This window comes from Bemisia tabaci, chromosome 3 (assembly GCF_918797505.1).
Source record: "Bemisia tabaci chromosome 3, PGI_BMITA_v3".
NCBI lineage: Eukaryota > Metazoa > Arthropoda > Insecta > Hemiptera > Aleyrodidae > Bemisia > Bemisia tabaci.
In genome coordinates this window covers 10,385,752-10,413,042 of record NC_092795.1, presented here as the reverse complement: position 1 = coordinate 10,413,042, position 27,291 = coordinate 10,385,752, and the positions used below count along the sequence as shown (strand labels likewise).

The following is a 27,291-nucleotide window of genomic DNA, read 5'->3' as shown; positions in this document are numbered from 1 at the left end:
ATGAAAAGCGTGGCCCAATGTGTGTATTTTTGTTCATATGGTTCTAGTTAAGAGAACATTCTTTGAAATTGAATATTATGGAGTAAATCTCAGTTTCATTTGTTTGGGCTGCTTGCATCAATGAGGTTACAATTTTTGTATTTATTTGTTAGCTTGTTTGTTTTTTTGTTTTTTTCCCCCTGCTAGAATCACAAATCCCTAGCTTTCACCAACTGAAAATGACATCCTGATATGGTTTGAATTCAAACAGCTTCAACTGGTTATGAATGAAAAAGATATGACTAGACCCTTCAAATTCAAAAGCTCCGATTTAAGTTTCATTTTGGGACCTCTTGACAAGAGGGTTTTTTTTATTTTTATTGATTGGCACGACAACCAATGGTTTTCTATTCTTCACCATTTAAGAACACAGTTGTCCCAAAGCGGTCATTGGCTAGATTTTACCACTGGTGTACAAATAAATTGTACCGGAAGAATTCAGTGGTCCTCTGATCATTGATCAAAATCATGATTGGGACTAAGTCTAATGGCGGTTACTCTCCTGATCTGGACGTCAACACCAACCTATCAGTTTAAGAACGCACTTTGGAAATCACTGTTGGTACTGCTTATCATTTTAAAAGAAATCCTTAGGGAGGCAATTGCAGTTAAAAAATAAAATGGTGCCAATGGTCTCCTAGAGGAGTTTTTCTAAAATATTAGGGTGCCTGGAAGTTGTCACCGACCATCAGTCATTCATCGGTTTTCATTTCAAAATTTCAGATGCGAAACAAAATTATAGTAAATTCTACTAATTTTTAGATGCTGCTGTATATGATTGAGGATGAAGGAGAAAGTTATCTGCAGTTAAATGGAGTTTTCTCGTCATCATCTTGAGATATGAAGCCCACGTACAATCACATACATGATTAATCACAACGTTTTCAGCCTCCTGTGAGTTACTGGAAAATTCTGATCAGATAATTTCAATTTGGCATAGAAAACCTTCTCCTTACGTAAGACAATTTTCCAAGATATATTAGCTGTGAGAAACTTACAGTATTTTGCTCTTGCTGCGGTGGAGCAGATTGCTGTTGCTGTTTTTGATTCATTGCTAGGTAGTACTTCTCTGCATCCTCGTTAGCCAACTTCACACACTGCATGCTACAGTATCGTCGTTCTCTTGTGTAGAAAGAGTGTTTTACACCTATAGCACCGCATTTCTCACAAACACCTGCCAAACAATAAAAGTCAAGTCAGTTTCTTTTCAGTTATTCTTTCAATCACTTGTTGACTGGTTTTCTACTGACACTGAATTGATTTCACTAAATTGTTATACCTACCCATCAATTTTTAAAGTAGATTTTTAAAGTTTTAACATTTAATTTGGTCCATTATGAGATACTTTACACTACATACTGAAAGATTAGAAATTCGTTCACATCCAATTTGTCAACAAGTTAATCGTCAACTAATTTTTCTGATGCTTACATAAGCACTTGAAAAATGTCTTAAAAATGAGACTGCAAATAAGGTAAAATTATCATCCTTAGTTCCAGCAATGTTTGCCCTCCTCTTGAAGTACATGCCGAGTATTTCACAAATCATTCGTTACAAGATGGCAAATTAAGTTGTTATCATGGAGCAACATGTAACACACCCATTATGCTCCCAAGTACCAAATTCCTTGGAAGCTAAAAGCAAAAAATTAAAAGTCCTCAAAAGAGCCACAACTAAACTTGTAAAATTGCATAGGATGCTGAGCTTTTTCCACAGTTCCAATCTGAGTATAGCTCACGCTAAAGTGGATGATATGATAGATATACCTCTGCCTTCTGGTTGAATAGGAATGACATTGTGATCGGTATCACTCTGATATGCAATAGGTGTTTGTAGCTTGAGTGCTGGGTGCTTGACCGGTTTAATCTTGCGAGAAGCGTAGACTGGTTGGGGCAACTGAGCCGTCTGTGTACCAGAGGTTGTGACCATTTTTGTATGTGGGTCATCCTGCATCGCCATCATAGTCATTGAGTTATTCATACCATAATACATGGGGTCCTCCAGTTCTTCAAGGATCATAAACCCATCCATCTCCTAAAGAACAGAGGATTAACATGAAATATACAGAAAAAAATACTATGATATGGTAAAAACAGAAAAGCTTTCGCTCAAAAACTGAAATGGAGTTCAATTAGCTGTGTAAGAAGGGAGGAGAAGCGTTTTAATAACCTTCCAAATTTTCAAAATTGCATAGAGAGGTCAAATTTTCAAGCCGAGGGGTGGCAAACATACCCAAGAAGCACAGGTTGCAAGAGGTTGCGAATCCATGGAATAATTCTATCTACAGCATCGGAGTGTAGTGAATGTTACCTACTTATCCTTTGAAGGGGTATCTTCTATTGGGATAGAATGCACTGAAACTGAAGTAAATAGACATTTTTCCTTGTTTTTCAATTTTCCAATATTTTAAGAATTGTCTAATTGTTTATTATTGCACTTTATAGACCAAAGACTTAATGTGAAGATATTGGAATTTGACGACGACAAAATGCAATTTTGAGGTGAAAATTGCAATTTTAATGCAATAATTCTACTAGGGCCTGCTTTTAAATAAATTGAAATGGATTAACTAAGACTCTTCAAAACAAGCTATCATAAAGTTCCACAGAGAATCAATGGCTTACTTAACTGAATTTTCTTTCCAACAACGGGAGGTCTCACGGAGTCCCTCTAGATTAAGATTGAAGTGCAGCCAAAATTTTATAGACATGAATAAGTTATAAAATATGAAACTATCGCACCCCTATTTTGCTATTTCCTTGAATGGGCCGCGGAAGTTTAAATAATCAAATCGTAAAAATCAGGTGAATAGTGGCACTAGACTGATTTGGTGGCTATTTCATAGTTCAATTGTAAACAAGCACATAACCTTGTATTTGATTTGTGTCCTTTGCGTCATGGTAGGAAAATGCGCCAAAATGTTTCTTGCAATCAAAATTTCTCATGTTTAATGAGTTCTTAATTGATTTAGTAGACCTGTCAATGACTAAATTGTAAAGAATTAACACGATTGACTCACGAAGAATTGGTACGAGAGGTTAAGTATGTTAGGTCATTTTATTTTTTTTGGTTTGAACCAAGAGTTCGAGATCGTATCGAATGACTTCATAATTGAACCAGTCTCTTGGAGAGGTGCAAAATAACGCCCACCTCCTTTCAGCAATGTGATAGTCAAGTGATCAGCAGCATTACACTGAGGCTGCCGTATCCTTTGTGTCTAAATTTAAATTCTAAAACATTCTCAATGTCATTTTCAGGGGCTTCCCTGAGATTTACTTACTCTCTGTAGAAAGAGACGGCAGGGAAAATTCTCAGCAACAGTGTTTTGTTTGATCATTCTCTTCAGGTGAAATGAAATGAAAAAGGGTAATTTAGAAAACTGCTGGTGAGTTTCAAAATTTTGCAGTTTCACTATTAATAGGTGTCAGATCTATGGTTTCTCAGAAGCTTCTCAGGATTCCTTGGTTGGAGGCAACATACAAAATTCGCTGTGCTTGCTGCTCTAAGAGTTCGTGATACTGCGATATAAAATGCCATTATCTAAGTCAGAAATGCCTCAGCTTCAAATGATCCACTGCAGATTGATAACTTATTCAATGCACATCCATTTCCTGTTAAAATTTTGCTAGGGATTTCTGAACGGCTATCTGCGGTACCTCCTGTGATGGTCCGAGTTGGATGCAAACCAACAAATGAATAATAAGGGGCTGAAGATGATAACTCACCATGGGCGGTCGTGGCTGATAGTCTTCAATTGCAGGCTGGGCCGCCGTAAAATAAGCAGAAGTGTCAACAGGATGGTCCATCATCATTTCGTTGGAGTTGTTCGGAAGAAGCATCTCGCCCATCCAAACTAACCCCAAGTCTGGGACAAAATGAAACCAAAACAGATATTAGAGAAGACCTGATTCTCGAAATATAGAATACGGCTACAATGCTTAAAGATTTACAGGGGAGACTACCGAATTTGAAAACAAAAATTAAGCTTAAATTTGGCCGAATGGGGTTGAAAAATCCTAGATTAGTCGTGCAGCATGCAGGTTAAACAAAGCGACCTACCATCTCGGGTGGCCATATCCATTTTTTTGCGGGGCAAAGGAACGGTTCACCGAAAAGTTTTTCGAAATTAGGAGACACTGGAACTCATGAAACCCGCAAAATAACACAATTTTAACGAAAAAAAGTCAAATTTTGTAAATTTTCCAAGGGTCGTTGTTGTTTGTTGAATTTTCGGTTGAGGCTGACGGGGAATTCAAGATTGCTGAATGCATAGTCTGAAAATCCCTTAAAGAACAGCGTCGCTGAATGAAAATGGAAAATGATAATCAGAAAAATGACCGTTTTTTTCTTTCTATTTACTTTGATTTATAATGAATTAATTTCATTGGTCTATTTGAGAAAATCCTAATAAACATTATATGAGTTTATTCAGAAAGTCCCATTCTTGAAAAGACGTAGATTGAGCTTCGCGGTTTTGACATTTTTCATTGTTGTGATGGGCAAGCTTGCTGATGCGTCGAGTTGCCAAGTTATACAAATTTATGTTTTGTTTGTAATTAAAAAAACGGGAAGAAGCGAGGAATGATTGCCTTTCTGACAACACCGCACAGCTAACCTCCTCGAAACTCGTGGTCATTTGAAATTATCACATTGATATTTGATAACTATGTTTTTCTGCAGTTAATAATTCTTATTTTTCGACTTTATCCTTGACAATGAAGTTCTCATACAAGGTAAGTATCCTAATTAAATTTATCCTCGCTGTCATTAATATTATGTTGGATTTGGGAATGTGAGGAACCACTCCGCTATCCCTACCATGCTATCCATGCTAACTTGTATGCAAGAGAAAGGAGGATGTAAGCACGAGGCTGAACTTAGTATGCGGTTTACTGCCTTCTTTTTCTTCCTTAGGCCTTCAATAGCCATAGTAATTTCATACCATTGTCTATCGTCATAGAGAAAAGAAAGGAGGTGTCAACTTCTTGAGGATCGTTTACCCTGTAACGCAGGTTGGTTCAGGTACTCCAGCAAAATTCGGAAGTCGAAGTATGAAAAATAGACCTTAATGTCCATATTTTGCTTAAAACAACTCATTTGTAATTTCAAACACCTTACATAGTATGAATTTATTACCCACACCATTTCTAAAAAGTCGATTGTAAAAATTGTACGGATCCTCATCATTAAAAAATCCAAGATGCCAGAAAGCAAACACCTCCTCCTTTTTCTCTATGGTCTATCATGGTGTTTAAGAGGCAGACCACTGCTACTACTCCCCAATGTAAAGTATATCTGTGAGAGTCAGGAATTTCCAAGGCTTGACATCTACCTTTCTCTTTTACTTGTCAGAGCCTTTTTTCTGCGACCATGCTGCCTCTTTAATGCAACATTATACACTTTGATAATATAGCATCTGATGGGATCGAAGAATAATCAGTGCTGTATCGATGAAATTACTCGTTAAACGGAGTGGGTTTTGGTAAATGATATATGACTCTCTGAGCTTAATGCACCCCTGTATTGGTGATGTTAGCGCATTGCTTGTGCGTGTGTTTTGCTTCAAAAAATTAATTTTGATTCATGTAAAATTTCGGATTATCTAGAGTGAGGAAGTCGCTAGTTGGCTCATTCTGATTTTTCCAATACCGCACTAATCTCAAATTACAATACAAATTGACATATTTTGGTTTCTATTGTTGCGAATTTTCAGTTAAAATTTGTCTGTAAGATGGAGATCATCATTGCACAAAAGTGTGTTGGATTTTTCCCCTCCAAGCAATACTTCCAAAAGAAAAAAAAAAAATAGGAATAGGAATTTGGAACTTTGCAATCTATGTAAGCATGTGTTATGATATACAGGTATGCATTTCTGTAATTTCACTGTTGTCATTCTTTCATCACAGAAACTGGAACTTTTTGGCTAGCTATGTGTGTTCACGATACACTTTGCCTGTTATATTTGCGCTGTAGATCACCAAATTTTTCTCTTTTTCAGTTTTCGAACTTGCTGGGCACAGTTTACAGAAAAGGAAACCTGTTATTCACCAATGATGGCAATTCTGTCATCAGTCCTGTCGGGAATCGGATTTCCATCTTTGATCTCAAGAAGTACGTAACCCACCCCTGTATCTTTATATTTATTTTCATTTATGATGCAGTATATTTTAAGTAGATTCCAGAATCGAAATGTTACTTTTTTTTAATAGCAGACTGTAAATATTTTTTCCTGTCATAGTTTAAAATTACCTACAGGGAAGGTATATCCTTGCTTGACAGCGACTAATCGCTATTTAAGTTTGGATTTTACTTAGGAACGCACACATCTTCATATTCTGAGATGAAAAAATGATGAAGTCCTATAGGATAGAGGTATTGGTTAATTTTGCACTGTAACTGTTGAAGCTCTTAAGTGACACTGAAGCTCAATGTAGAGGCTTCCTCAACAAATGTGAAAGGAAAATAGTGTTATATGGATAGCATTGTGAAGGCAGCCTCACAAAATCTGAAGGCAAAGAACTCTCTTCACCCCTGATTACAAAAATTCCATAACACAATAATTTTTTTCTAATATTTTCTTTTTTCATATAGGTCTGTCCGCCAAACGAGTGAGCGATTTTTTCGATCATCGTCGAAGATCTGTTTCGTTTCGATCGAAATGTTATTTTGTAATGTAGAAACAAGATTTTCCATGTTTAGCAAATGAAGGGTGGGTGCTTCATTGTATTTTCTCCCGATGCGGGATCAAAGATTCTCGAGAAAGTTTCAAACCGGGTACAAGGGTTCCCGGAAATTGTTTTCGGAATTACTCTCTTTGGCTCTATAAGTAAGTAGGTCTGTAATCACTGTGTAAAAATATGTGGGAACTGGTCTTGTTCTTCTCCATATTTTTTTACTGGAAAGATGTTAGCCAGCTGGGACCCTCTCATCTTGTGAACTTTCTTCGGGAAGCATTTTAGAGCTTTCATCAGGGGTGGATGCATAACTCCCACTGGAATCCTCATGAGATTGCACTAATCAAAATAATTGTGACTGATTCTGATTCAAAACAGTCTTTGAAACAAAATGGCTTTCGATATGAGCAACTACGAAATGATCGCTCGATCATTTCGTACGAACCAACAAGCGAAACAACGTTTCGAGGACAGCCCTACTTTCATATGATTTGCTTGAATAGAAATTTTTGCTTCTCCCTCAGCAATCGAACATCAACTTTACCTGTCGAGAGCCGATTTAATTTCATCCTCTTGGATCTCTCACCTTCAGGCGCCATCCTTGCAGCCGTCAATGAAGGTATTAATGCTTAATTTATTAACTGCTTATTTTTAAGGCATTTTCAGAACCCATTCTTTTTTTAGAGGTATTTAAGTCTAGTAGATGGTATAACTATTTATGTTTTAACAGCCTTAAATACTCACACAATCAGGAATTTTGAATCAAGTCGGTGGGTGATCTCAAAGATGAGAGCAATCCAGGCATCCATAGGCTTAAATGTCTCGTTTGTCGGTTGAAAGATCTAAATCCTGATGGTCTTATAATACCTGACGGTGCCAGGAGTGTAGAAGATTTCTGACCTTGCATCTGCGCGTGCATGTTACAGGGCATTGGAACCAGAGCCTTTGTGGCTGAATCTGAGTTTCCAGAGACTCGACTCTAGAGAAAGTTAAGATCTCAGCACTCAGTGTTCAATTGGACTAAGAAACGAAATTTTGAAAACTAGACAGTATTGTCTAGGCAGATGAAAGAGATCATAAGTCAAAGAAGCATATTTTAAGTGAAGCTCTTCTGACTCAGCAAGTGAGAAATAATGCACAACGGCCATTAACAGCATAATTATATATTTTTCAAAATACTTACTCCTTTACTCATTTATTTAATTATTTACTTTTATTTAAAATTCCAACGGGAATAATCCCAATGACAAAAATGCACAAAAAATTACAAAGGCCTAAATACAGACAAAGCTGAACAAGCAGGTATTACAAGGAATGGATAGTAAACTGAAAGATAGCAAGCTATATGCATTTGGAATTCTTTTTTTTATTTTCAATTCTGTCTTTCTGTTACTTGCGCAGAAGGAGAACTGCATCTGGTCAGTATGATGAGTCTCACTGTAGTCCATCGCCACAGATTCAAAGGAACTGTTACTTGTTTGAAATTCAGTCCTGATGGAAAGTATCTCGCAGCTTCAAAAGAAAATAATTGTAAGTATTCATAATTTTCGGGAAAGTTACCATAGATGTCCAGAACATACATTTTCCAACTTTTTATTGCAACCAGAGCTAAAACGTTCATCGCTAATTTGCTAACATGTCGTAGGCGATCAAACTATGTAAAATAATCCAAAATTGAACTCATATTTTTCTCAAGTGCCCAAGGGCCAGAATCCAATGCTTAAGAAAAACTGAGCCGTTCAACATGAGTTCAATCAGCCCAGTATAATAGGTATTCTTCAGGCATGTACATTCTTTGGGCTCAAAAGATTAAGCGCACGCTAAATAGCACAGTTCTTCCCACTCTTCATGAAAAGTGGATTCTGGCGCTTGGGTACTGTGAAGAATACCGATTCAATCATCTGATTTATCTCAAAATGTAGCAGCAAAAGAGTATTGACCCTGATAGCATTGTATGTAATGCATCAGTAATTGTAAATTTTAACCACTCGCATTTAAGTGCTTTGCAGCGTCTCTTCTTACCACTATAAGTAAAAATGTTGTGTGTTGGTTAAAGGAACTTTGTGCACCAAGCTCAATTGCTCTACTGAATTAAGTATCCGTTTTGTTAGTTAATCTCAATCAGTTGTAATTAACAAGCTTTTTAAGAATGTGATGAAAGGAACTTAATGAGCCTATAATGTAACATGTATTTATTGAATGATGTTATTTTTTTATAGTATCTAATTACTTTTCCCTTATTTTAGTGTTCCTATTTCAAGTCCCTGGCCAATTTGATGGTCAGTTTAATCAATTCATCATGAAACGAGTGTTCCATGCTTCATTAGACGACACAACAGGCATCGCTTGGAGCGATGATTCAAGGTATTTCTGCAAGATTTAATCTTTTACTTAAATTCAAAGTCAACAAAATTGACTTCACTTTGAAAATGTTTTTCTCGTAGTTTTAGTCACGGCCAAAGTTTTGAGCTGTTCAGAAAACCTGGCAAGTCAGGGAATTTTTAGAAAGTCTGAGAATTTTGTTTGAAGTGCAACAACTCAGCAACTTCAGTCAATGCACGCGGGAGAGAGAAGGAATAATTTCCGTGTGCATTTTTTTGAAATTTAATTTGTAGCGGTGGAATTCCTCAAAAATTGTAACTGAAGTCAGTGTAAATCAAAAGAAAAAATGCAAGTGGAAGTTTGTTTGTAGCTCAGGGAAAGTCATGAAATACGGAATTTTGAAAGTTGGGGAAAAACCATGAAAAATCAGAGAAAAGCCAGGTATTTGGAGAATGAAGAAAATATGAAAACTCTAGGCAGTACAAACCACTGTATACAGGTCAAATAAGAAGACCTCCTAAAATACAGTTTCGTTCATCGATGGACAATTATATAAAGTCAGCACCAAAGGCATGATGATTTTCTCCTATTGTGATCTATTTTTAAAATAGTTATTATTTCTGTTGTTTCTTTCAAGTGTAATAGCAGTTGCTTCAAAAGATGGCAGCACAAAAATTTTTGGAGCTGAACGGTGGGCGAACTTTCACATCTATTCTCTTGGTGGCCACTCGGAAGAAATCATGGCTGTTTTTTTCGAAACTAAATCGCTGGATGTTGTATCTCTGAGCAAAAATGGGCGATTGGTTCTGTGGGACTGTAACATTGATCCTTCAGACCTCGTGCCATTCGATCCTGAGGCTCCTAGGAAGAAAGCGAAAAAACGTGACACACATATTCTGGAAGAGGATGATATTGATTTGTCTAAAGGGGAGGAACGTGAGAAGGCCTTACAGGAAGAAGCAGGTACATGCATATTTATCACAGGGGTTTAAAAAATATTTTGATTAATGGCAGAAACCTGGTATTCTAAATAAATGTGTATTGGAATAATTCAAACATTTTATTTTTTGAATTCAGGAAATTTGAAAGAGATTTAATCTGAATTATTTTCACATACTTGTCAATTATGTTTTCCATTTCTACAATTTTTTCTATACAGAAAGATGCATCAATTTTCAAAAGCCATGTAGTCTTTTTTGCTCCACTTTGAACATGTTTGGCAGCTTATTTCCCTGTTCAGTCACACAATGCTAATGAAAAAGTTATGCCTCCAAGATAAATTTCTTTCATCCTCCTACTTGTTCAAAAGCAGACAACAGCCTTTTTTCAATTTAAGCAGTCAAGCTCCTACCCTTAATAGTTTTGTTGTTGTTTCATTTTATTTGTCCACTGCCTATAGTGCCTTAGAAGAAAGTATCACCTTTTGTGGGTTTTTCGAAAGATGTATTTATTTTACTTTTTTTATTTAGTTGTTTATTTTGCTTACGTTTTTAGTTTTCTTCTAATAATTTGAATTTTGCAAAAGTCAATTTTTAATTTTCTATTCAATTTTTCAGACATTAAGGAGCTTCCCTCATCAGAAGCTCAAGAATTCACCAAGCTGCAGTATTCACAAAAAGTACGCCACTATCTGAAGGACAACTTTAAAGAAATGGACACAAAAAATGTATCTCTCACCTGTGCTGACTACCATAAAGGAACACATATCCTTGTCACGGGTTTTTCCAATGGCTCATTTTTCATCCATGAGCTACCTGACGTAAATCTTATTCACTCTCTCAGGTAATTCTGGGGGTCTCATTTTGGGTATCGATGGCTAAAATCGAAAAAATCGTATCTCAGGTTACGATGCTGTAAGTCTGTTCATATTTCATTTTTGTTACAGAAAAAACCAACCCACAACTGTTGTTACGCTCCAAAAACATCACACTAAAATGCCAGGGAAAATATTGAATAGTTCTCCTTGTGGGTGTTGAAACACGATAGGAGATTTCTGAATAGGGTTTTTGAAGTACTTTTTTTTTGCACTTAGCTTTTTATATGGTCTAGCTATCAATATCTCAACTTGCATCAAATATTGACAAGTCAAAGCACATCTGGAGTTGTCTCAACTTCAAGTTAATTTCTTAGCACACGAAACTTATTCTTCACTCACCGACACATTTGGCCTAACGATCTCATGTCAGCACCCTTTGATCTAACATTGAATCTCTTGAGTAAGGTTTGCTTTTACATCCATATTATGAGTAACTTTTTAAATGGTCTTTTTAACAATCATTTCAGCATTTCAGAAAACTCAATTTCATCGTTAGCGTTAAATAAAACGGGAGACTGGCTGGCAATAGGATGCTCCCTTCGAGGTCAACTCGTAGTGTGGGAGTGGCAGAGTGAGTCGTACATCATGAAGCAGCAGGGGCACGAGAATGCTATGTCTACTCTTGCCTACTCCCATGACGGAGCCATGATTGTAACTGGTGGTGAAGATGGGAAGGTATCACACTTTTATTTCTCTCATTCCCTAAAAATTAATTTCTCCTCTAATGTAAGTCTAAGCTAAAAGTTTGAAATTGTCAGCCACCCTAAATTCTTTAAATCACACTTAATATAATATGCTACTAGACGAGATTGGAACAAGAAAAAAATATGTATTTTCTCTTTAAAATTTTATAGATATGATTCATACAACGGGAGTTTTGGAAATCTACTCCTAAAAGAGATAAAATTACGTACTTTTGACACAGATGTAATGGAAGTTAGATAATGCAGATGACATCATTTGTATTTTACATTGTGGGATTAGGCATCATCTCATGGTTTAGTTTGAAACGCCTAAGCAAAAGCAAGCGTTATTTCTCTACAGGGACAATTGGATGTAAATATGCTTAACGGAACAGGTAAACTCTATGTTTATAATTCCTTCAAACTTACATACACCCAATTCTTTCAATATTCATAATTTCCCTGTGCAAAAAACTAGAAATATTTGTTTGCCCTAATTCAATATTCATAACATAATATTGTTTTTATCGGCAGGTGAAATTGTGGAATACACAGAGTGGCTTCTGTTTTGTCACGTTTACGGAACATGAGTCTTGCGTTTCTGCAGTCACCTTCAGCAACAACAGGAAATTTGTTGTCACCGCATCACTCGATGGAACTGTTCGAGCATTTGATTTAGCCAGGTTTAATATTTGATTCTTTTTTCTTTTTTAGAGAAAGTTCCCTAGCGTTGAGTCTTTCGCCTTGGTAATTAATTACCAATCTCTAATTATGAAAAATTAGGAGGAAAATTATTTTAGGAAATTTTTTTTAGAAGAATGTGAAAAGAGGGAGCATACCTCTTTTTACTGCACACTTTCATTTGATCATATCTTTCTCTCTTTCAGCTATCATACAAGTCCTTTAAGTCTATGGTGTTTTATTAAATAATATAGCCAGACTCAACACATACAACTATCAATTTGGAATTAAATTATGTATAATTTGGAGAGTTTAGGATATTTGAGTTAAAGAGGTCTGTGCAAAAACGGCAAAATCCGCCCACCCTCAGATTTCAACCAAACTTCGGATTTTGATAGGCCTATATGCCAATAGTAATCCCTGAAAATTTCAGCCCCCAAAAATAATTACAAGAGGGGGGGCGGGGGGTCAAAGTTGGAAAATCGTGCAAAATTCAAACTGCTATATTTCGGCAACGGTTACAGCTTTTTGAATGCGGTTTGGACCAAAAAACGCAGAATTGTATGTAGTTTCTATTTCATGTATCGTTTGTTACAAAATTTCAACGCAACGTTGCCATTTTTGCAATTTTTTCAATTCTTATTAAATTTTGACCCCTTAAATTTGGCAACATTGTAAATAGCAAAAAACGTCATCTCGCGATTTTGACCAAAATAAGATATGTTGTTCTCAATGCAATTCCCTACAAAACAGCACAAGTCGCATACTGGGGAAACGATTGGTTCGCAAGTTACAGCTTCTCAAAGTTGCGCACCTCGAGGTTGTTGCGCGCTGCGCATGGTATTAGCGCGCCTTGCCTCGAACTACAGCGACTTATTCACGGTTTAAAAACGCTTAGACGCTTTCATATGTTCTATTCTACTGTATTTTTCATTAGAAAACGAGAAAAGGTCCACGGGTACCAAAAGAAGGGGGGAGGGAGCCGTAAATGATAGCCTTTTTTTACGCTTTTCGCAATATTTTTAACTCAAACGAGCGGAATTAGGGCTCCTTGCACCCCCCCCCCCTTTTTAACTCACGCGTTCTCTTTTCTCAGTTTTCTAAGGCAAAAATGATGTATAATTAAATGCAACATCTGAAAATAGAAAGGTGTACCCGCTTGGCGACCGAACCCTGCACAAACAGTAGAATTTGCATGAATGGACACACTTGAAATTCTTATTTTCTTCAGGAGCTATTTCTGAAGTATTTTTAAAATTTTTAAACTATATCGATTCATCGATTTTCGACAATATCGCAGTATTGTATTTTTCTGTGAACACTGAACGATTTGGTAGGATTGGCTACCTTACACTGCATAGGGCGCGCGATCATTGATGGACCGCGGAGTTAGGAGATTGCGAATCCTTATCTGATCTATGGGTATTATTTTAATCAATCGTGAAGATAGATTAGCACAACACCGATGATAACATGCACATTGCAAATTGTAATAACACCTGTTTAAACTGATCAATTAGTTGACCTCTATCTTTCGATCGAGCCGGGTTATTTTCTTAAATCCTGTCATTTTTCTTTTACGATGAGTGGTAATGTACAAACATGCGTTGAGTGTAAAGTCTCGTTAGAGAAAAAAAGTCGTAAAGACAAAGTTTGCCGAAGTGGACAGTGGTTTTGTTTAAAATGTAGTGCGGAATTTCTCAGGAAATCGTCGGAAGTCGCGGAAAAACCCCCTGAAAAAGTGACAATTGGCTTTAAGTCTCCCTCCGTTAAAACTCACCGTAAATGTATTTTTGATTGCTCAGATTCATTAGATTCAGGTAATTTAATTTTTTTGAACAAACAGCTGAGAAGTGCAATTTTTTTTGAGTATAAGTTCATTATACGAGAGGGCAGTCGGTGTTGTGCTCATCATTTCACAAACGGTGTTTTGGATCCTTTATTTCTATCCGGTTTCATTGATAAATGCTCTGAGTCTTCTTCTTTTAGTGCAGGTGAAATTGAGGAGTTATTGTCAATAACGTGCAAATACCACAATTCATCCTCCGGAAAGTCAAGTGATAGTGCGACAGGGTTTTTTTTAAAACTTTCCGACCATGACATTCAGGTATGGACCGGCCTAAATAAATTGCAGTTCGAGACTCTACTCGAGTATATACCTGAAAAAGATGACTGTGTTTTGGGTGCTTATTTGATGTACTTGTACGCTGGAATTACTCAAGAGCAAATAGCAACAATTTTAAACATATCACGAAGCACAGTTAGCCGTAAAATTACTGAATGCAGGCAACATTTAAACGATAGTTTTGTACCGGTGTACTTAGGGAATTTTTTGCGCGAACAAATTCGAGCCGAACAATCTAATATATCTCGTGTTTTAAATTGTGTGAAGGAAGGAGATGACACTTTAATCACTATTTGGGACGGTACTTATTTGTTTTTACATAAAAGTTTAAACTTTAGGTTTCAGCGTCAGACTTTCGGGGGCCAAAAAAAGAGAAATTATGTAAAACCCATGATAGTGACAACAACAAATGGGTTGATTCTTGAAGTACTAGGTCCTGATGAATTGTATGCAGGAAATGTCTCCGATGCAGATATTTTGAAAAACATTATAAAGACTGACTTTTTTAAGAAACTCTTCAAGCCAGGTGATATCTTTATTTTAGATCGTGGTTTTGAGCGAGTAAAAGATGACCTTGAAGCACTAGGATTCAAAGTAACGATCCCTTGCCTAAAAAGGGATAATTCTCAGCTCACTACTTTAGAAGCTAACCAGAGTCGAGTTTGTACAAAGCAGCGGTGGGTTGTAGAGGTTGTAAATAGTAGTTTAAAGCGGTTTAAGTACTTGCGTTCGGTGATTCCCTCTCAATCATATCCATATCTATACACGGATGTTCGAATCGCAGCAGCTATCCACAATAATTTTTTCCAAAGGCTTTACAGCGACGAAGATGATTCTTCTGTGGCTACTTGCATGTTAGCGAATTTGGAAAAAGAAAATATTCTCCAAAAGGTCGTCGAATGTGAATCATTGGTGAGGAAGTACAAGAACTTCGAGAAATTATCAGAGGCCCATCTTCAAGATTTTCCGATCTGGGAAAGCAGTGACTTTAAACCATTCTGTGGAACTTATCAGCTTTCATTAGCACGCTCTTACATCGGGGATCATTTATACTCGGGAAAATATGAATTTCAAGTGTGCAAAGACTCTTACATGCCTAGTTTTTCTAATTACGGATTTACAGTGAAAAAATCACAATTTTTGAAGTGTAAACTGCTGTCTCGCCATAAATCGAATAAAGTTTATTCTATATTTATTTTAATTGATTTAAAAAAACGTTCGTCAGAATCGATTATCGGTAACTACTGTACGTGCAAAAACGGTGCTCGCACTATTGGTACATGCGCTCATATCATCGCTATCATTTGGTATCTTGGATACGGCAGATATCAACAGAATTTTAAAGGCCCATCGGATTTTCTGAATAGATGTTTCCCTCTAGGAAAACCATCATCTGTAGAAACTGATGAGGAAGAAGATGACGAGTAAGATGTTTAGGTAAGCCAAACTATAAACATAGTTATGTTATTTCGTTTCGTCATGGAACAATTACCATCAATTTTTGGTTGTGTATTTGTTATTTTTGGTGCTGGGTTCGGTCGCCAAGCGGGTACACCTTTCTATTTTCAGATGTTGCATTTAATTATACATCATTTTTGCCTTAGAAAACTGAGAAAAGAGAACGCGTGAGTTAAAAAGGGGGGGGGGGTGCAAGGAGCCCTAATTCCGCTCGTTTGAGTTAAAAATATTGCGAAAAGCGTAAAAAAAGGCTATCATTTACGGCTCCCCCCCCCCTTCTTTTGGTACCCGTGGACCTTTTCTCGTTTTCTAATGAAAAATACAGTAGAATAGAACATATGAAAGCGTCTAAGCGTTTTTAAACCGTGAATAAGTCGCTGTAGTTCGAGGCAAGGCGCGCTAATACCATGCGCAGCGCGCAACAACCTCGAGGTGCGCAACTTTGAGAAGCTGTAACTTGCGAACCAATCGTTTCCCCAGTATGCGACTTGTGCTGTTTTGTAGGGAATTGCATTGAGAACAACATATCTTATTTTGGTCAAAATCGCGAGATGACGTTTTTTGCTATTTACAATGTTGCCAAATTTAAGGGGTCAAAATTTGATAAGAATTGAAAAAATTGCAAAAATGGCAACGTTGCGTTGAAATTTTGTAACAAACGATACATGAAATAGAAACTACATACAATTCTGCGTTTTTTGGTCCAAACCGCATTCAAAAAGCTGTAACCGTTGCCGAGATATAGCAGTTTGAATTTTGCACGATTTTCCAACTTTGACCCCCCGCCCCCCCTCTTGTAATTATTTTTGGGGGCTGAAATTTTCAGGGATTACTATTGGCATATAGGCCTATCAAAATCCGAAGTTTGGTTGAAATCTGAGGGTGGGCGGATTTTGCCGTTTTTGCACAGACCTCTTTGTATCTTTCAACAACCACTGTTTTGTTTCTCATTTAGGTATCGTAACTTCAGAACCTTCACATCTCCGCGTCCAGTTCAATTTTCTTGTTTGGCTCTCGACTCAACTTCAGAATTAGTCGCCGCTGGAGGCCAAGACTTCTTTGAAATTTACCTGTGGTCCATAAAAATTGGCCGCTTGCTTGAGGTTTGAGAAATGCTCTAATTTTTTGTATGTTACTTGACTTATCTTGCCTTTGATCACTAGATCATATCAAAATTTGAAATCCACCTAATGTATGAAGTTACTTGAGAAGATTAAAACAATCATTTTCTGAATACAGTAAGATCTTAATTCATCGGATTGCAGTCAATCTTTCGCCCCCTTCAAGGGTTTCAAGCTAATTCAAATTAACGGATTCTGTAATTTATCGGATCAATTCATCAATCCCCTGAAATCCGATAAATTGAGATCTTATTGTCTTCAAAAGTTATAAACCCAAGAGAGAATTTACTTTGATTTGTTAGAATTTTGCACCCCTGTACGATTGAATCTTGTTGCTCATTCAAATTTCAGGTTAGTAGTTCCATCGCTTCCATTCATTCTAAGCTTTGTCGGCTGAGTTGGGATGTGCTTTCATACATCTTAAGTGCTAAAGCCGCTTGAAACAAATGGCGGTAGTTTTGATATTCATCTTTTGCAGGTGTTTCGCCAATTTCTATTGGTGCCACCAACCTAAAAGTTTATTTTATGTTGGTATTTAGGGGATAACAAAGCAATTCAACCAAGCTTGGGCTCAAAATGGCCAAAAGTTATGCTGCATTTAACATTACCTTTGAAGTAGACCATTGCCTCACATTCTGAATTTAAAAAAAAAATATTGAAAGCTCAAAAAGCCTCCAAATTAGATGAGGTGTACATATGTGAAGTAAAACCCAGTTTTGATCAAGACAGAGTTTTATCTTTTCATTTTCTATCTCCTAGGTCTTAAGTGGGCATGAAGGACCTGTCTCAAGTCTTATGTTTAGTCCAGTCATGTCAAGTTCAGCGCTGGCTTCAACCAGTTGGGACAAGTCATTAAAACTTTGGAATGCTGTGGAAACCGGGACAGATCACGAGACAGTCAAGCTTCTCGCAGATGGTAAACTTAATTTTCCTTTGACTGTATTCTAGAGTTGGGCCGAAATGGAATTTTCGCGTCACCGGAACCGGATCCGGATATCGGTTTTTTGTATCCGGCCGGATCCGGATACCGGATAATTCAAAAAAGTATCCGGCCGGATCCGGATAGTACCGGATCCGGATAGTGCTTTTTCGCTAGAAAAATGTCGCGATTTTTGAGGTTAAGTTTACTCGACTCACGATCGGTCGTAGCTAACAAAATTCGGGCCTTGAATTTCCACCTGCATCTATGAAAGTGAAACTATGAAACGCCGTTAGTGTCAAAACCCTTTTCTTGCGCGCACGGAATTTTTTTTCGGCGCGCGGAAAGAAAAAACCCGTTTTCGATGAAAATCTCTGAATTTCCGGATTCCGCGCCGGTTTTCGATATATTTGCGCCGTTTGTGTCAAAACTATTTTTGTCGGCGCGCCGCTTCAAATCTGTTCCGCGCGCGGAATTTTCGATATATCGATTCCTGCTCGCCGTTTGTGTCAAAACTATTTTTTCCGGCGCGGCGCTCCAAATCTGTTCCGCGCGCAGAATTTTCGATACATCGATTCCTGCTCGCCGATCGTGTCAAAACTGTTTTTTCCGGCGCTGCACCAGAAAATAATTCCGCGCGCCACTTTTTCGATATATCGATTTTTCTGCGCGCGGAGAATACAGGATGATCCAAAAGTCCCTTCCACCCCCTCTAACTTTTTACCTAATTGAGGTAAAGATTTGAAACTTGGGGGATATTCCTAGGTCAAGGGGAGCTACTTTTTGGCCCCCCTAAAATTTTCAGGGGGGCCCCCAACTTTTAATTTTCCAATGGGAAGACCCCCTTTGTGATAGCTCGTTTGAAAGAACATAAAAAAAGAAAACTTTTCGCGCGAACCCGAAGTCAATATCTCAAACCGTTTCAAAATGGCGGCCGGTTAAAGTTCAAAATGGCCGAAAATTAACATCGGTTATTTGTCGATGGATTTGCGCGAAAATCGGTATGAATGGGTATTTTGACACGAGAAAAACGAATTTGACGTTAGATTTAAAAAAAAAAAAAACCAAAATTTCCAAAATGGCCGCCGGTTAAAGTTCAAAATGACCAAAAATTGATTTTTTTAGAAATCTAAGTTCAAATTTGTTTATCTTATGCCAAAATACTCTCAAATTCCAAGTTTTAGGCAAATCCATCAGGAAAAACCGAGGTGACAATTTTCGGCCATTTTAAACTTTAAACAGCGGCCATATTGGAAATTTTGGTTTTTTTTGAAAATCTAACATCCAATTCGTTTTTCTCGTGTCAAAATACCCTTACATACCGATTTTCGCGCAAATCCATCGACAAATTACCGATGTGAATTTTCGGCCATTTTGAACTTTAACCGGCCGCCATTTTGAAACGGTTTGAGATATTGACTTCGGGTTTGCGTGAAAAGTTTTCTTTTCTTATGTTCTTTCAAACGAACTATCACAAAGGGGGTCTTCTCATTTGAAAATTAAAAGTTGGGGGCCGTTGCCCCACTAAGGGGGGCCCCCTGAAAATTTTAGGGGGGCCAAAAAGTAGCTCCCCTTGACCTAGGAATATCCCCCAAGTTTCAAATCTTTACCTCAATTAGGTAAAAAGTTAGAGGGGGTGGAAGGGACTTTTGGATCACCCTGTATTCTCCGCGCGCAGAAAAATCGATATATCGAAAATGTAGCGCGCGGAATTATTTCCTGGTGCAGCGCCGGAAAAAACAGTTTTGACACGATCGGCGAGCAGGAATCGATATATCGAAAATTCTGCGCGCGGAACAGATTCGGAGCGTCGCGCCGAAAAAAATAGTTTTGACACAAACTGCGAGCAGGAATCGATACATCGAAAATTCCGCGCGCGGAACAGATTTGAAGCGGCGCGCCGACAAAAATAGTTTTGACACAAACGGTGCAAATATATCGAAAACCGGCGCGGAATCCGGAAATTCAGAGATTTTCATCGAAAACGGGTTTTTTCTTTCCGCGCGCGCAAGAAAAGGGTTTTGACACTAAGTAACGGCGTTCCATAGTGAAACACGCGGGTCGCGGACTAAAGGAATTTACGTTGCGATCGCGTCAATTAGCAGAACATGTGCGTTATTCCGGTAGTAAAGGTCGAACAATTACCATGACTGAAAAAAAGTCAAAAGTTTCAGGAAAAAACACAGAAAATTGTATTGATAGGGAAGAAAAAAGAAAGAATATCACCAAAAATTTATCGAAATTTTCAGGGCCAAAAAAGCACTATTCGGCGGGTCCAAAAACCGGATAGCGCGATTATCCGGCCGGATCCGGATACTCGCGAAAATCGTATCCGGCCGGAGCCGGATATCCGGTATCCGGCCGGATAATCCGGCAATCCGGATAATCGCCGGATACCCGGCCCAACTCTACTGTATTCTTTAATGTGAAACAGAATTCGTCCTTGTATGAGCAACAATTGATTTTGGCTCATATTTAATGGGTGGGAGTGCTCCAAACCTGGGGTTTGCCTCTAAATATTTTAAATGCAACATCTGTAAAATGTTATAATGTTTCGAGAAACAATTAACATTGAGACAGGAGTTTGCTGTACTTAGGTCTTAAAATTTGAAAGAATTATCAATCTTTTATCAAAGAATAACATACTTAAACTTAATCAACATGTACTGGGAGCTGAGTGATTGCATTTTGAATTGAAGCAAGATGTCTTATGAAACGAGCATTTTATTATTTTGCAAGTTAAAGAATTTCAATGAATTCAAATTTTTTTTTATTGATGTTTTAATTAATTTTTTTTTCTTTTAAGGTTTGTATGTTGTGTATAAACCAAATGGTAAGGAAGTTGCCGTTGCGACCTTGGATGGGAATATAACATTCTTTGACTCCGAGCATGGAAACCAACTTGGATGCATTGAAGGGCGCAATGACCTGGGCAGCGGCCGTCTTGAGACTGACCGTATCACGGCCAAGAAAACATTACAAGCCAAGTACGTGGCAAAGAAGTGTATGCATGTATTTAATTATGATTTTAGAAGTTCTGCATTCTCCCTGGTCGAATGAACAAAAATCTTTACGTTAACTGCCACAGATTCAAGCAAAAATTACAGAAACTTTGCACACAGAAGCAATGCACTTACAAGATATTATCCTGACCACAGTAACAGTAGCACTTCTTGATATAAGAGGAATAACTCCTAGTCTAGAAGAGAGCCTGTGAATAGCGCATCGCAGAAATTGCAACCCTCAAAATGAGCCGATTGGAAATACTGACTCTCATAGGTTGACTGCAATGAGTGACCTCATAAGATGTGAGGAGATGTGAGATAGGCATGTTAAAAAATCGAAGTTTGTGTATTTTGTGATAAAAAAAAGGGTGCAGTAATTTTTTGGCTACCAGACTGGTGGATTGCAATCAGTAGGGGACAAAAAACAGATTCTGGAAATAAGAAGGCTCGTGAACAAGGGCCTTAAAAATAGGAAGGGCCTCACATATCAGCATGAACGGCCTGTCATTTCTTTGAAAATTATGAAAAAAAGAAGTTTTTAAAATGAGGATGCTTAGACTTTTCTGCATCTCTGCAATGTGTTGCTCCTTAATAATCTGAACAATGTGTGAAGGGGCCTGCCAAAGCAATTTATCAAAGTGGTTATTGATCTCTTTCCCTTGTTTTTCCTGCTGAAGTGTGTCTAGAAAAGGGTCATTTGTTTGAAAGATGGATGTTTCTTAGAGGTATATCAGAAAACAGGGAAACTTTAAAAAGAAAAGAGAAGTTTTTTTTTTGTCAAAAACTGTAATTGCTATGCTCTCATGCAATATTTTTTTTGCAGAGCATTCTCTACTCTGTGCTATTCACCGGATGGAGAATTCATAATAGCAGCTGGACAATCCAAATTTATTTGCATCTATAATGTTGATGAGGCCATTCTCATAAAGAAATTCGAGGTGACGCAGAATCGATCCTTAGATGGTGTGGATGTAAGTTTTCAGTCATCATTTTATTTTAAGTGAAGAACATTCACTTTCTAATGCCATTCCTTATTTTAAGTACAGCATTGAAGATGAGCAATGCGGGATGCTGAAATCGGTAACCAAAGTCAGTGCTGACGATCTGTCAGAAGGAAAACAAACATGGTTGACTTTTGAAGCCTGGTAGTCAGTGCCGTAAGTTGTTTACCAATTGTCTGCTCAGATTCGTTGACTAAACGATCAACTTCCATTGCGCCGCATTTGGTGTCACACTTCGTGCTCACCATGCGTCTTAATGGAGGCAGCTTTAAAATTGTGCAACTGTAATTTTTAATTTTTAAAATATATCTGTAGTTAGAAAGGAAGATAAATTTAAAAGACAATAAGTTGTTGGATTTCCGTGGCTCTCCCATGGCAGACCGTGGCTCAAAGGTTTATGGGTCTCATTAAAAAAAGACAGTATTTTCATTTTTATTTGAAATTTCCTTTTTATGAGCAGCCAGAGTAAATTTATCTTGTCACATTTCCTTGATGTCTTATTCTTGGAGTCTTCAAAATGACATGAAATCTTGAAAGAGAGTTTGTCGTGTGTTAACATTTTGGACAATGATAGATTTTAAAGTTTCAGTGTTTTCATTATCAAATGTTTTCTCCACCAGGACTTCATAAATCGGCGGAAACTCACTGAGTTAGGGAACGTAGCATTAGTGGAAGAACGTGACCCCAGTGAAGGAGGGAATGTCATGCTAAAACTGCCAGGTGTGAAGAAAGGTGACATGGCATCCAGGTCAACAAAACCAGAGATCAGAGTTTTTGATGTTCAGTTTTCTCCAACAGGTATTCACGCTGTTGCAATATTTCATTTCTTGTGGCGGAACACCATGGCCATGTTATGTTCAGTTAATTTCATTTGAGAAAGATGCATCAAGTCTCAATCTAATCAGATAAGTTCTGGGTGGAAGAGGGTGTTTGTGCCAGTGTGCCACACATGAAACTATTTTCACTTTATTAAAGAAACCACCTCTCAGAATACCAACAACAAGCGCACAGCAAGGCAATGAATCAAAAGTGCACTGAAGCTAGTCTCGCTTGAGTTGAGAGCATGAAATCATGGGGCTTAGTGTGATTTTGATTGTCAAATCTCAGCTGTTTGGATCAAGTAAGTCTAAATGCACAGATTCAACTTGTGCACTATTTTCCCTCTGAGATCTGCTTTCTACTTGCAAACATTTTTACCGCTTACCATTTTGAAATTGTCCATTGACTTTCTTTAAGTTTCATCTAGTAAACTTAAAATTACCTTAGGGAGAACAAGTGGATTACATTTTGCAATAAGGTACCACTATCTCTGGCTTTCCCATAAAAGCCCATATCTGCATAGGGAAACCAATGGCATGTACATTGTTTCTAAAATGGACCAGAAACAGTGGTTCCTTTTTGCAAAATGTAATCCAAGTATTCTTTAGAGTTGAAGCATGCGCAGTCAGGTTAAGTTTTTCAAGGATAAGAGGAAAGATGAGTGCATCGAGCGGGAAAGGAATACTGAACTCATTCCAAGAAAGTCACAAAAGACTTTGTTTGCAGCCCAAAAATACTTACTCAAAATATAAACCTAGGTATTCCTTTTGGTCTTACAATTTAAGCTTTTTGAAAAGGCATAATTTTGTCTGGTTATTTTAGGTCAGTCATGGGCAGCAACAACAACAGAAGGACTCTTAATTTATTCCCTAAGATCTGATTACCTCTTTGATCCATTTGAGCTGGAAATGGGAATAACACCAGCCGCAGTGAAGGAAACGCTAGGGAAGCATGATCACGCTAAAGGTTTGTTTTCAATTCTTATCCAGTGTGTTAACTATGTGAAAATGTGAACTTTAACTTCCTCCTAGTGAAAGGAGCCCAATCATTAGCAATCAAAGTTGTTTTCAATTTTCAATAAAAGATACGGTGAAAAAAGATTAAGGCTCTCAGTTTGCCCCGTAACTGATGTAACAGACCATGGGATCAAAATCAAAACTTATACAGTAAGACCTCAAATTATCGGATCGCGATTTAACGGATTCGGCCTCCGGTCCTGTGAAATCTGATAAATCGAGGTCTTACCATAATTCAAGTTCTCAGTAAGGGGTATCTTGTATAAAAGCCCCTCTACAGGCAAACTTCCAGCTTTCTATTCAGCTGGGTTTGTAACCTGATTCACCCTTGTTTTACCTATTTAAAGAATCGTGATTTTAATTTTAGTCATCTCGAATTTCTCTTGTTTGAACAGCTCTAATGATGTCCATTCGATTGAACGAACCAGTCATTGTGAGGGAAGTTGTAGAGAAAGTTCCTGTGTCTGAAAGTAAGTATTTCACCCTCAGATTGATTCGGTCTTTTTTTTAACCCCAGTCTCCTAATTTTTTTTATATTTTCAAAACTTCATAATCGAAGAATATGAAAAAAAAATATCAGTATTGAAAAGTATTGTTTCGAATGATAAATTAAGTAGGTATGAGAGAAGAATTTTGCTCCTCAAGTCCACAATGCTAAACAACTACAGTGCACTCTTTGCTGTCCCTCTGACATAAAGGCGTTTCTCAATTTCCACATGAGCCCTGTTCACCGTATAACTCCATGCTTGTTGGGGCTTATGATGAAAAAAATATACTCTTACGTCAGAGAATCAACGTCTTATGAGCAAAGTAATATCAATCTACCTCTTTTAAGAACACTTGTCTGTAAGTGCACAACAGCAAAAGATAATTCTAATACACTCAACGGGAATAAAAAAAACATCTGTTATGGTAGAGGGGGCATAATTAATCATTACCCCTGAACTGGACATTTTTTGAACCAGTCTTATTCAATTTTGTATGATATGATAGTGTTCATCCGCAGAGTTTATTATTTGTGTGCCTTGGTGTTTTTTTGTTAAGCACATGTTTTTTCTCTTGAGTTTTAATTCCTTACCAAGTCTTAAGCTCATCTTTCTTTAAAACTATCACAGAGCTAGACAAAACATTTTCAAATTCATAGGCTCATCAGTAAATACATCCTGGTAGAGGTGTCATCAGCTAAGTTGACGGTTGTTTACTCTCGGTTTGCGAGCGTTTTCGCATCACTACTATCCACATGAAAACATCTGACTCTCGTAGAAGCAAGAACACAAGCTTAGATAAGATAAGTTTTTTAATACTTTCAAACCTTGTAAGACTTCAATTTTTAGCCACACAGAAATCACTATCACATAAAAGTTGTGAATCATAACTGATGAGTACTTTTTTTACGATACGATCATGAGATGGATGTTTTCAAGGTAGATAGTAGCGAACGCTGCTTTGTGCAGAGGCCTAAATTCGTCCTTAGTGCTTTCAAACCGAAAGTAGACAATCGTCAACTTAGCTGACGACACCTCTAACACCAGTTTTTTTTAAAATGAATGGAGTGAATGAAAATTTGAATAAATGATACCTCTCTTCAAAGATTCTAAAAAAAAACATGAAACATATTCCTTACATTGAGGGATTCTTTACTAAAGCCTTTTGCTTTGTCTACTCTTATTATATCCCAATTTATTCTGTATTGTGTCTCAGTTGAACTGACAGTAGCTGCTCTCCCAGAAGCCTATGCAGAGAAAGTGACTTGCTACGTCGCGTCATTCATTGAAGCATCCCGGCACATCGAGTTCTATCTTCTATGGGTTCAGCATCTTGTAACAAAGTTCAAAAACATATCTCAAACAACACTCGTTCTATTGCAGAAGAACATCTCCAAGAAGTTTCAAGAGCTTTCAAAAATGTAAGTTTTCATCAGTTTTTGGTTTGATCATCTCTAATTTATAAGTATCCTGACAGGACGCACAATTCTACTTCTCATCTAATTTTTCCTTCCTATTTTTGTTCATGGGATCTCTTTGTAATGTGTCATGTGTATTCAAGATTTGGTCATGTTCCATAGAATTCTCTCGTTTTTAACTCTGTCAACCAGCAGATTATCATGAAAATACCAGGTTTTTTTGAGTTACCATCTGTTTATTGAGTTAAGGTCTCCACATATGAATCACTAGGAAATTTGCGAATATAAGCATTATGATACATATTTCAACAGTGTAAGTTGGCAATCACATAACTCGGTTTGCGATGTTGCAGACTTCTTGTCATACTTTATTTACTAAACGGAAAACTACTCAACGGCAATTCTGTAAAACTGCCGTGATTTTTCCTCTCTGTGCGAAGAAAATTCTGCAAAAACTTAAAGGAATGATGTCAATTTGTTCTCCTTTAAAAAAATAACATAGAGGCAGAGATTTTTGAACACTGCAAACGAGATATGTGATTGCCGACTTACACCGTCGATCTGCTCATCAAAATTTGACTTAGAGCATGATTTGCGCAACATCAAGCGCCAAATTTCTCTGCCTGAACCAAATATGTTGAGTAGTATGGTTTTTTTTTACCTTAAAAAAGGGCAACTGCTTAGCAAAGGCTTCCTCTTTCATTTATAATTCTTATCTTTTTTCTAGTTGCGAATTCAACACGTACACTTTGAAGCACATTGAGAAACTGAGTCAATTTGCTGAGGAGAAACAAAAACTGACAGATGATTTAGAAGAAATGGAATTGGATGACTTATGATGAAGAAAAACCCCACTGTGTGATGGAGTTTGTTGTGTAATAACTCCAAACTGTGAGTTGAATTTTATTATATTTCTTCTTGAAAATCTTATCAGAATATTTTCAAGTCTTTACTTTTACCTCCGAAATGATAAAAATAGATGCTGTAATAATGTGCATTCGTGCCTTAGTTCAGTCATAAGGCAGAGATCACTCTCTGAAATTTGTGGCAGATAATTTTGTCAATTTTTGACTTCGTGCAGGCTGAAGATCTCTCAAGTGTTAATCTCTACCTAATTGCATCTGAAAGGTCTGCACTAGATTTTTCTGAAATATTATTTGCGGCTGTAAAATGTTGGAACAAACAATATTTCAGTATTCTTAGGAAGAATTGAAACAAAATTGATCAATGAACAAAATCAAAAACTTGCCTAGTTCCGAAAATTTTTGCAAAAGTTGGAATCGATTGCCGATTAATTTTCAGAGCAATCAGTTGCCTGCAAACGCCAGTGGAGAATAGGCCAATATGTTCTATTTGAAGGATCCACAACTTTTTAGAGCTTAGTGGTTTTCTTAATTCGAGTTGGAAGCTGCACTTTTAAATTTTCGAAAAATGTGAGCATTCATAAACAAGTGCTTTGTAATGCGACTTCTTAATACATTGTGTGCCTCAAGTCAGTTCTTCTAATGCGTTTAAAAGCAAGTCATGGAACACATTTCAAACTCAGAAAATGGAGAAACTCATCATCTTGTCAAATGTAAATTACTCTCAACCTGGAAAGTGTTTTTTATTCATATTTGTGCAGTATTGACAGTGTTGAAGACTAAGTATATGTAATTTAAGTACTTAAATAAAATAAAATTCCAACCCATCCAATAGTCATCCTTAAT

The 27,291-nt window shown here is 37.2% G+C and overlaps 2 protein-coding genes across 2 annotated transcripts in view; one reads left to right on the top strand and one right to left on the bottom strand.

The window, feature by feature from the left end:
* The window catches only part of LOC109030999 (MBT domain-containing protein 1), a 30,706-nt gene extending 26,410 nt beyond the window's left edge, over positions 1-4,296 (bottom strand). The window contains exons 1-4 of the mRNA XM_019042263.2: positions 4,099-4,296; positions 3,765-3,904; positions 1,806-2,073; positions 1,038-1,213 (exon numbers count right to left, since the gene is read on the bottom strand). Of these exons, the coding sequence (XP_018897808.2) occupies positions 1,038-1,213; positions 1,806-2,073; positions 3,765-3,904; positions 4,099-4,120 (606 nt within the window). The 5' untranslated portion in view covers positions 4,121-4,296. The remainder of the gene's footprint in view (positions 1-1,037; positions 1,214-1,805; positions 2,074-3,764; positions 3,905-4,098) is intronic.
* Positions 4,297-4,614: 318 nt separating this feature from the next.
* Positions 4,615-27,281, top strand: LOC109030995 (periodic tryptophan protein 2 homolog). Its single transcript, XM_019042258.2, has 18 exons — positions 4,615-4,772; positions 6,038-6,150; positions 7,238-7,332; positions 8,115-8,243; positions 8,960-9,077; positions 9,673-9,998; positions 10,592-10,817; positions 11,319-11,526; positions 12,069-12,217; positions 16,754-16,901; positions 17,679-17,835; positions 20,645-20,825; positions 21,667-21,814; positions 22,465-22,642; positions 23,486-23,629; positions 24,075-24,149; positions 25,381-25,585; positions 26,310-27,281. Exons 1-18 carry the CDS (start codon positions 4,755-4,757, stop codon positions 26,419-26,421), a joined length of 2,730 nt encoding a protein of 909 aa, XP_018897803.2. The 5' UTR covers positions 4,615-4,754; the 3' UTR covers positions 26,422-27,281.
* The last annotated feature ends 10 nt before the right edge of the window (positions 27,282-27,291 follow it).

Coding starts and splice junctions, on each gene's coding strand:
- LOC109030995 (XM_019042258.2), top strand. Junction 12,218..16,753: donor CGAGCATTTGATTTAGCCAG/GTTTAATATTTG, acceptor TTTCTCATTTAG/GTATCGTAACTTCAGAACCT. Junction 25,586..26,309: donor TTTCAAGAGCTTTCAAAAAT/GTAAGTTTTCAT, acceptor TCTTTTTTCTAG/TTGCGAATTCAACACGTACA.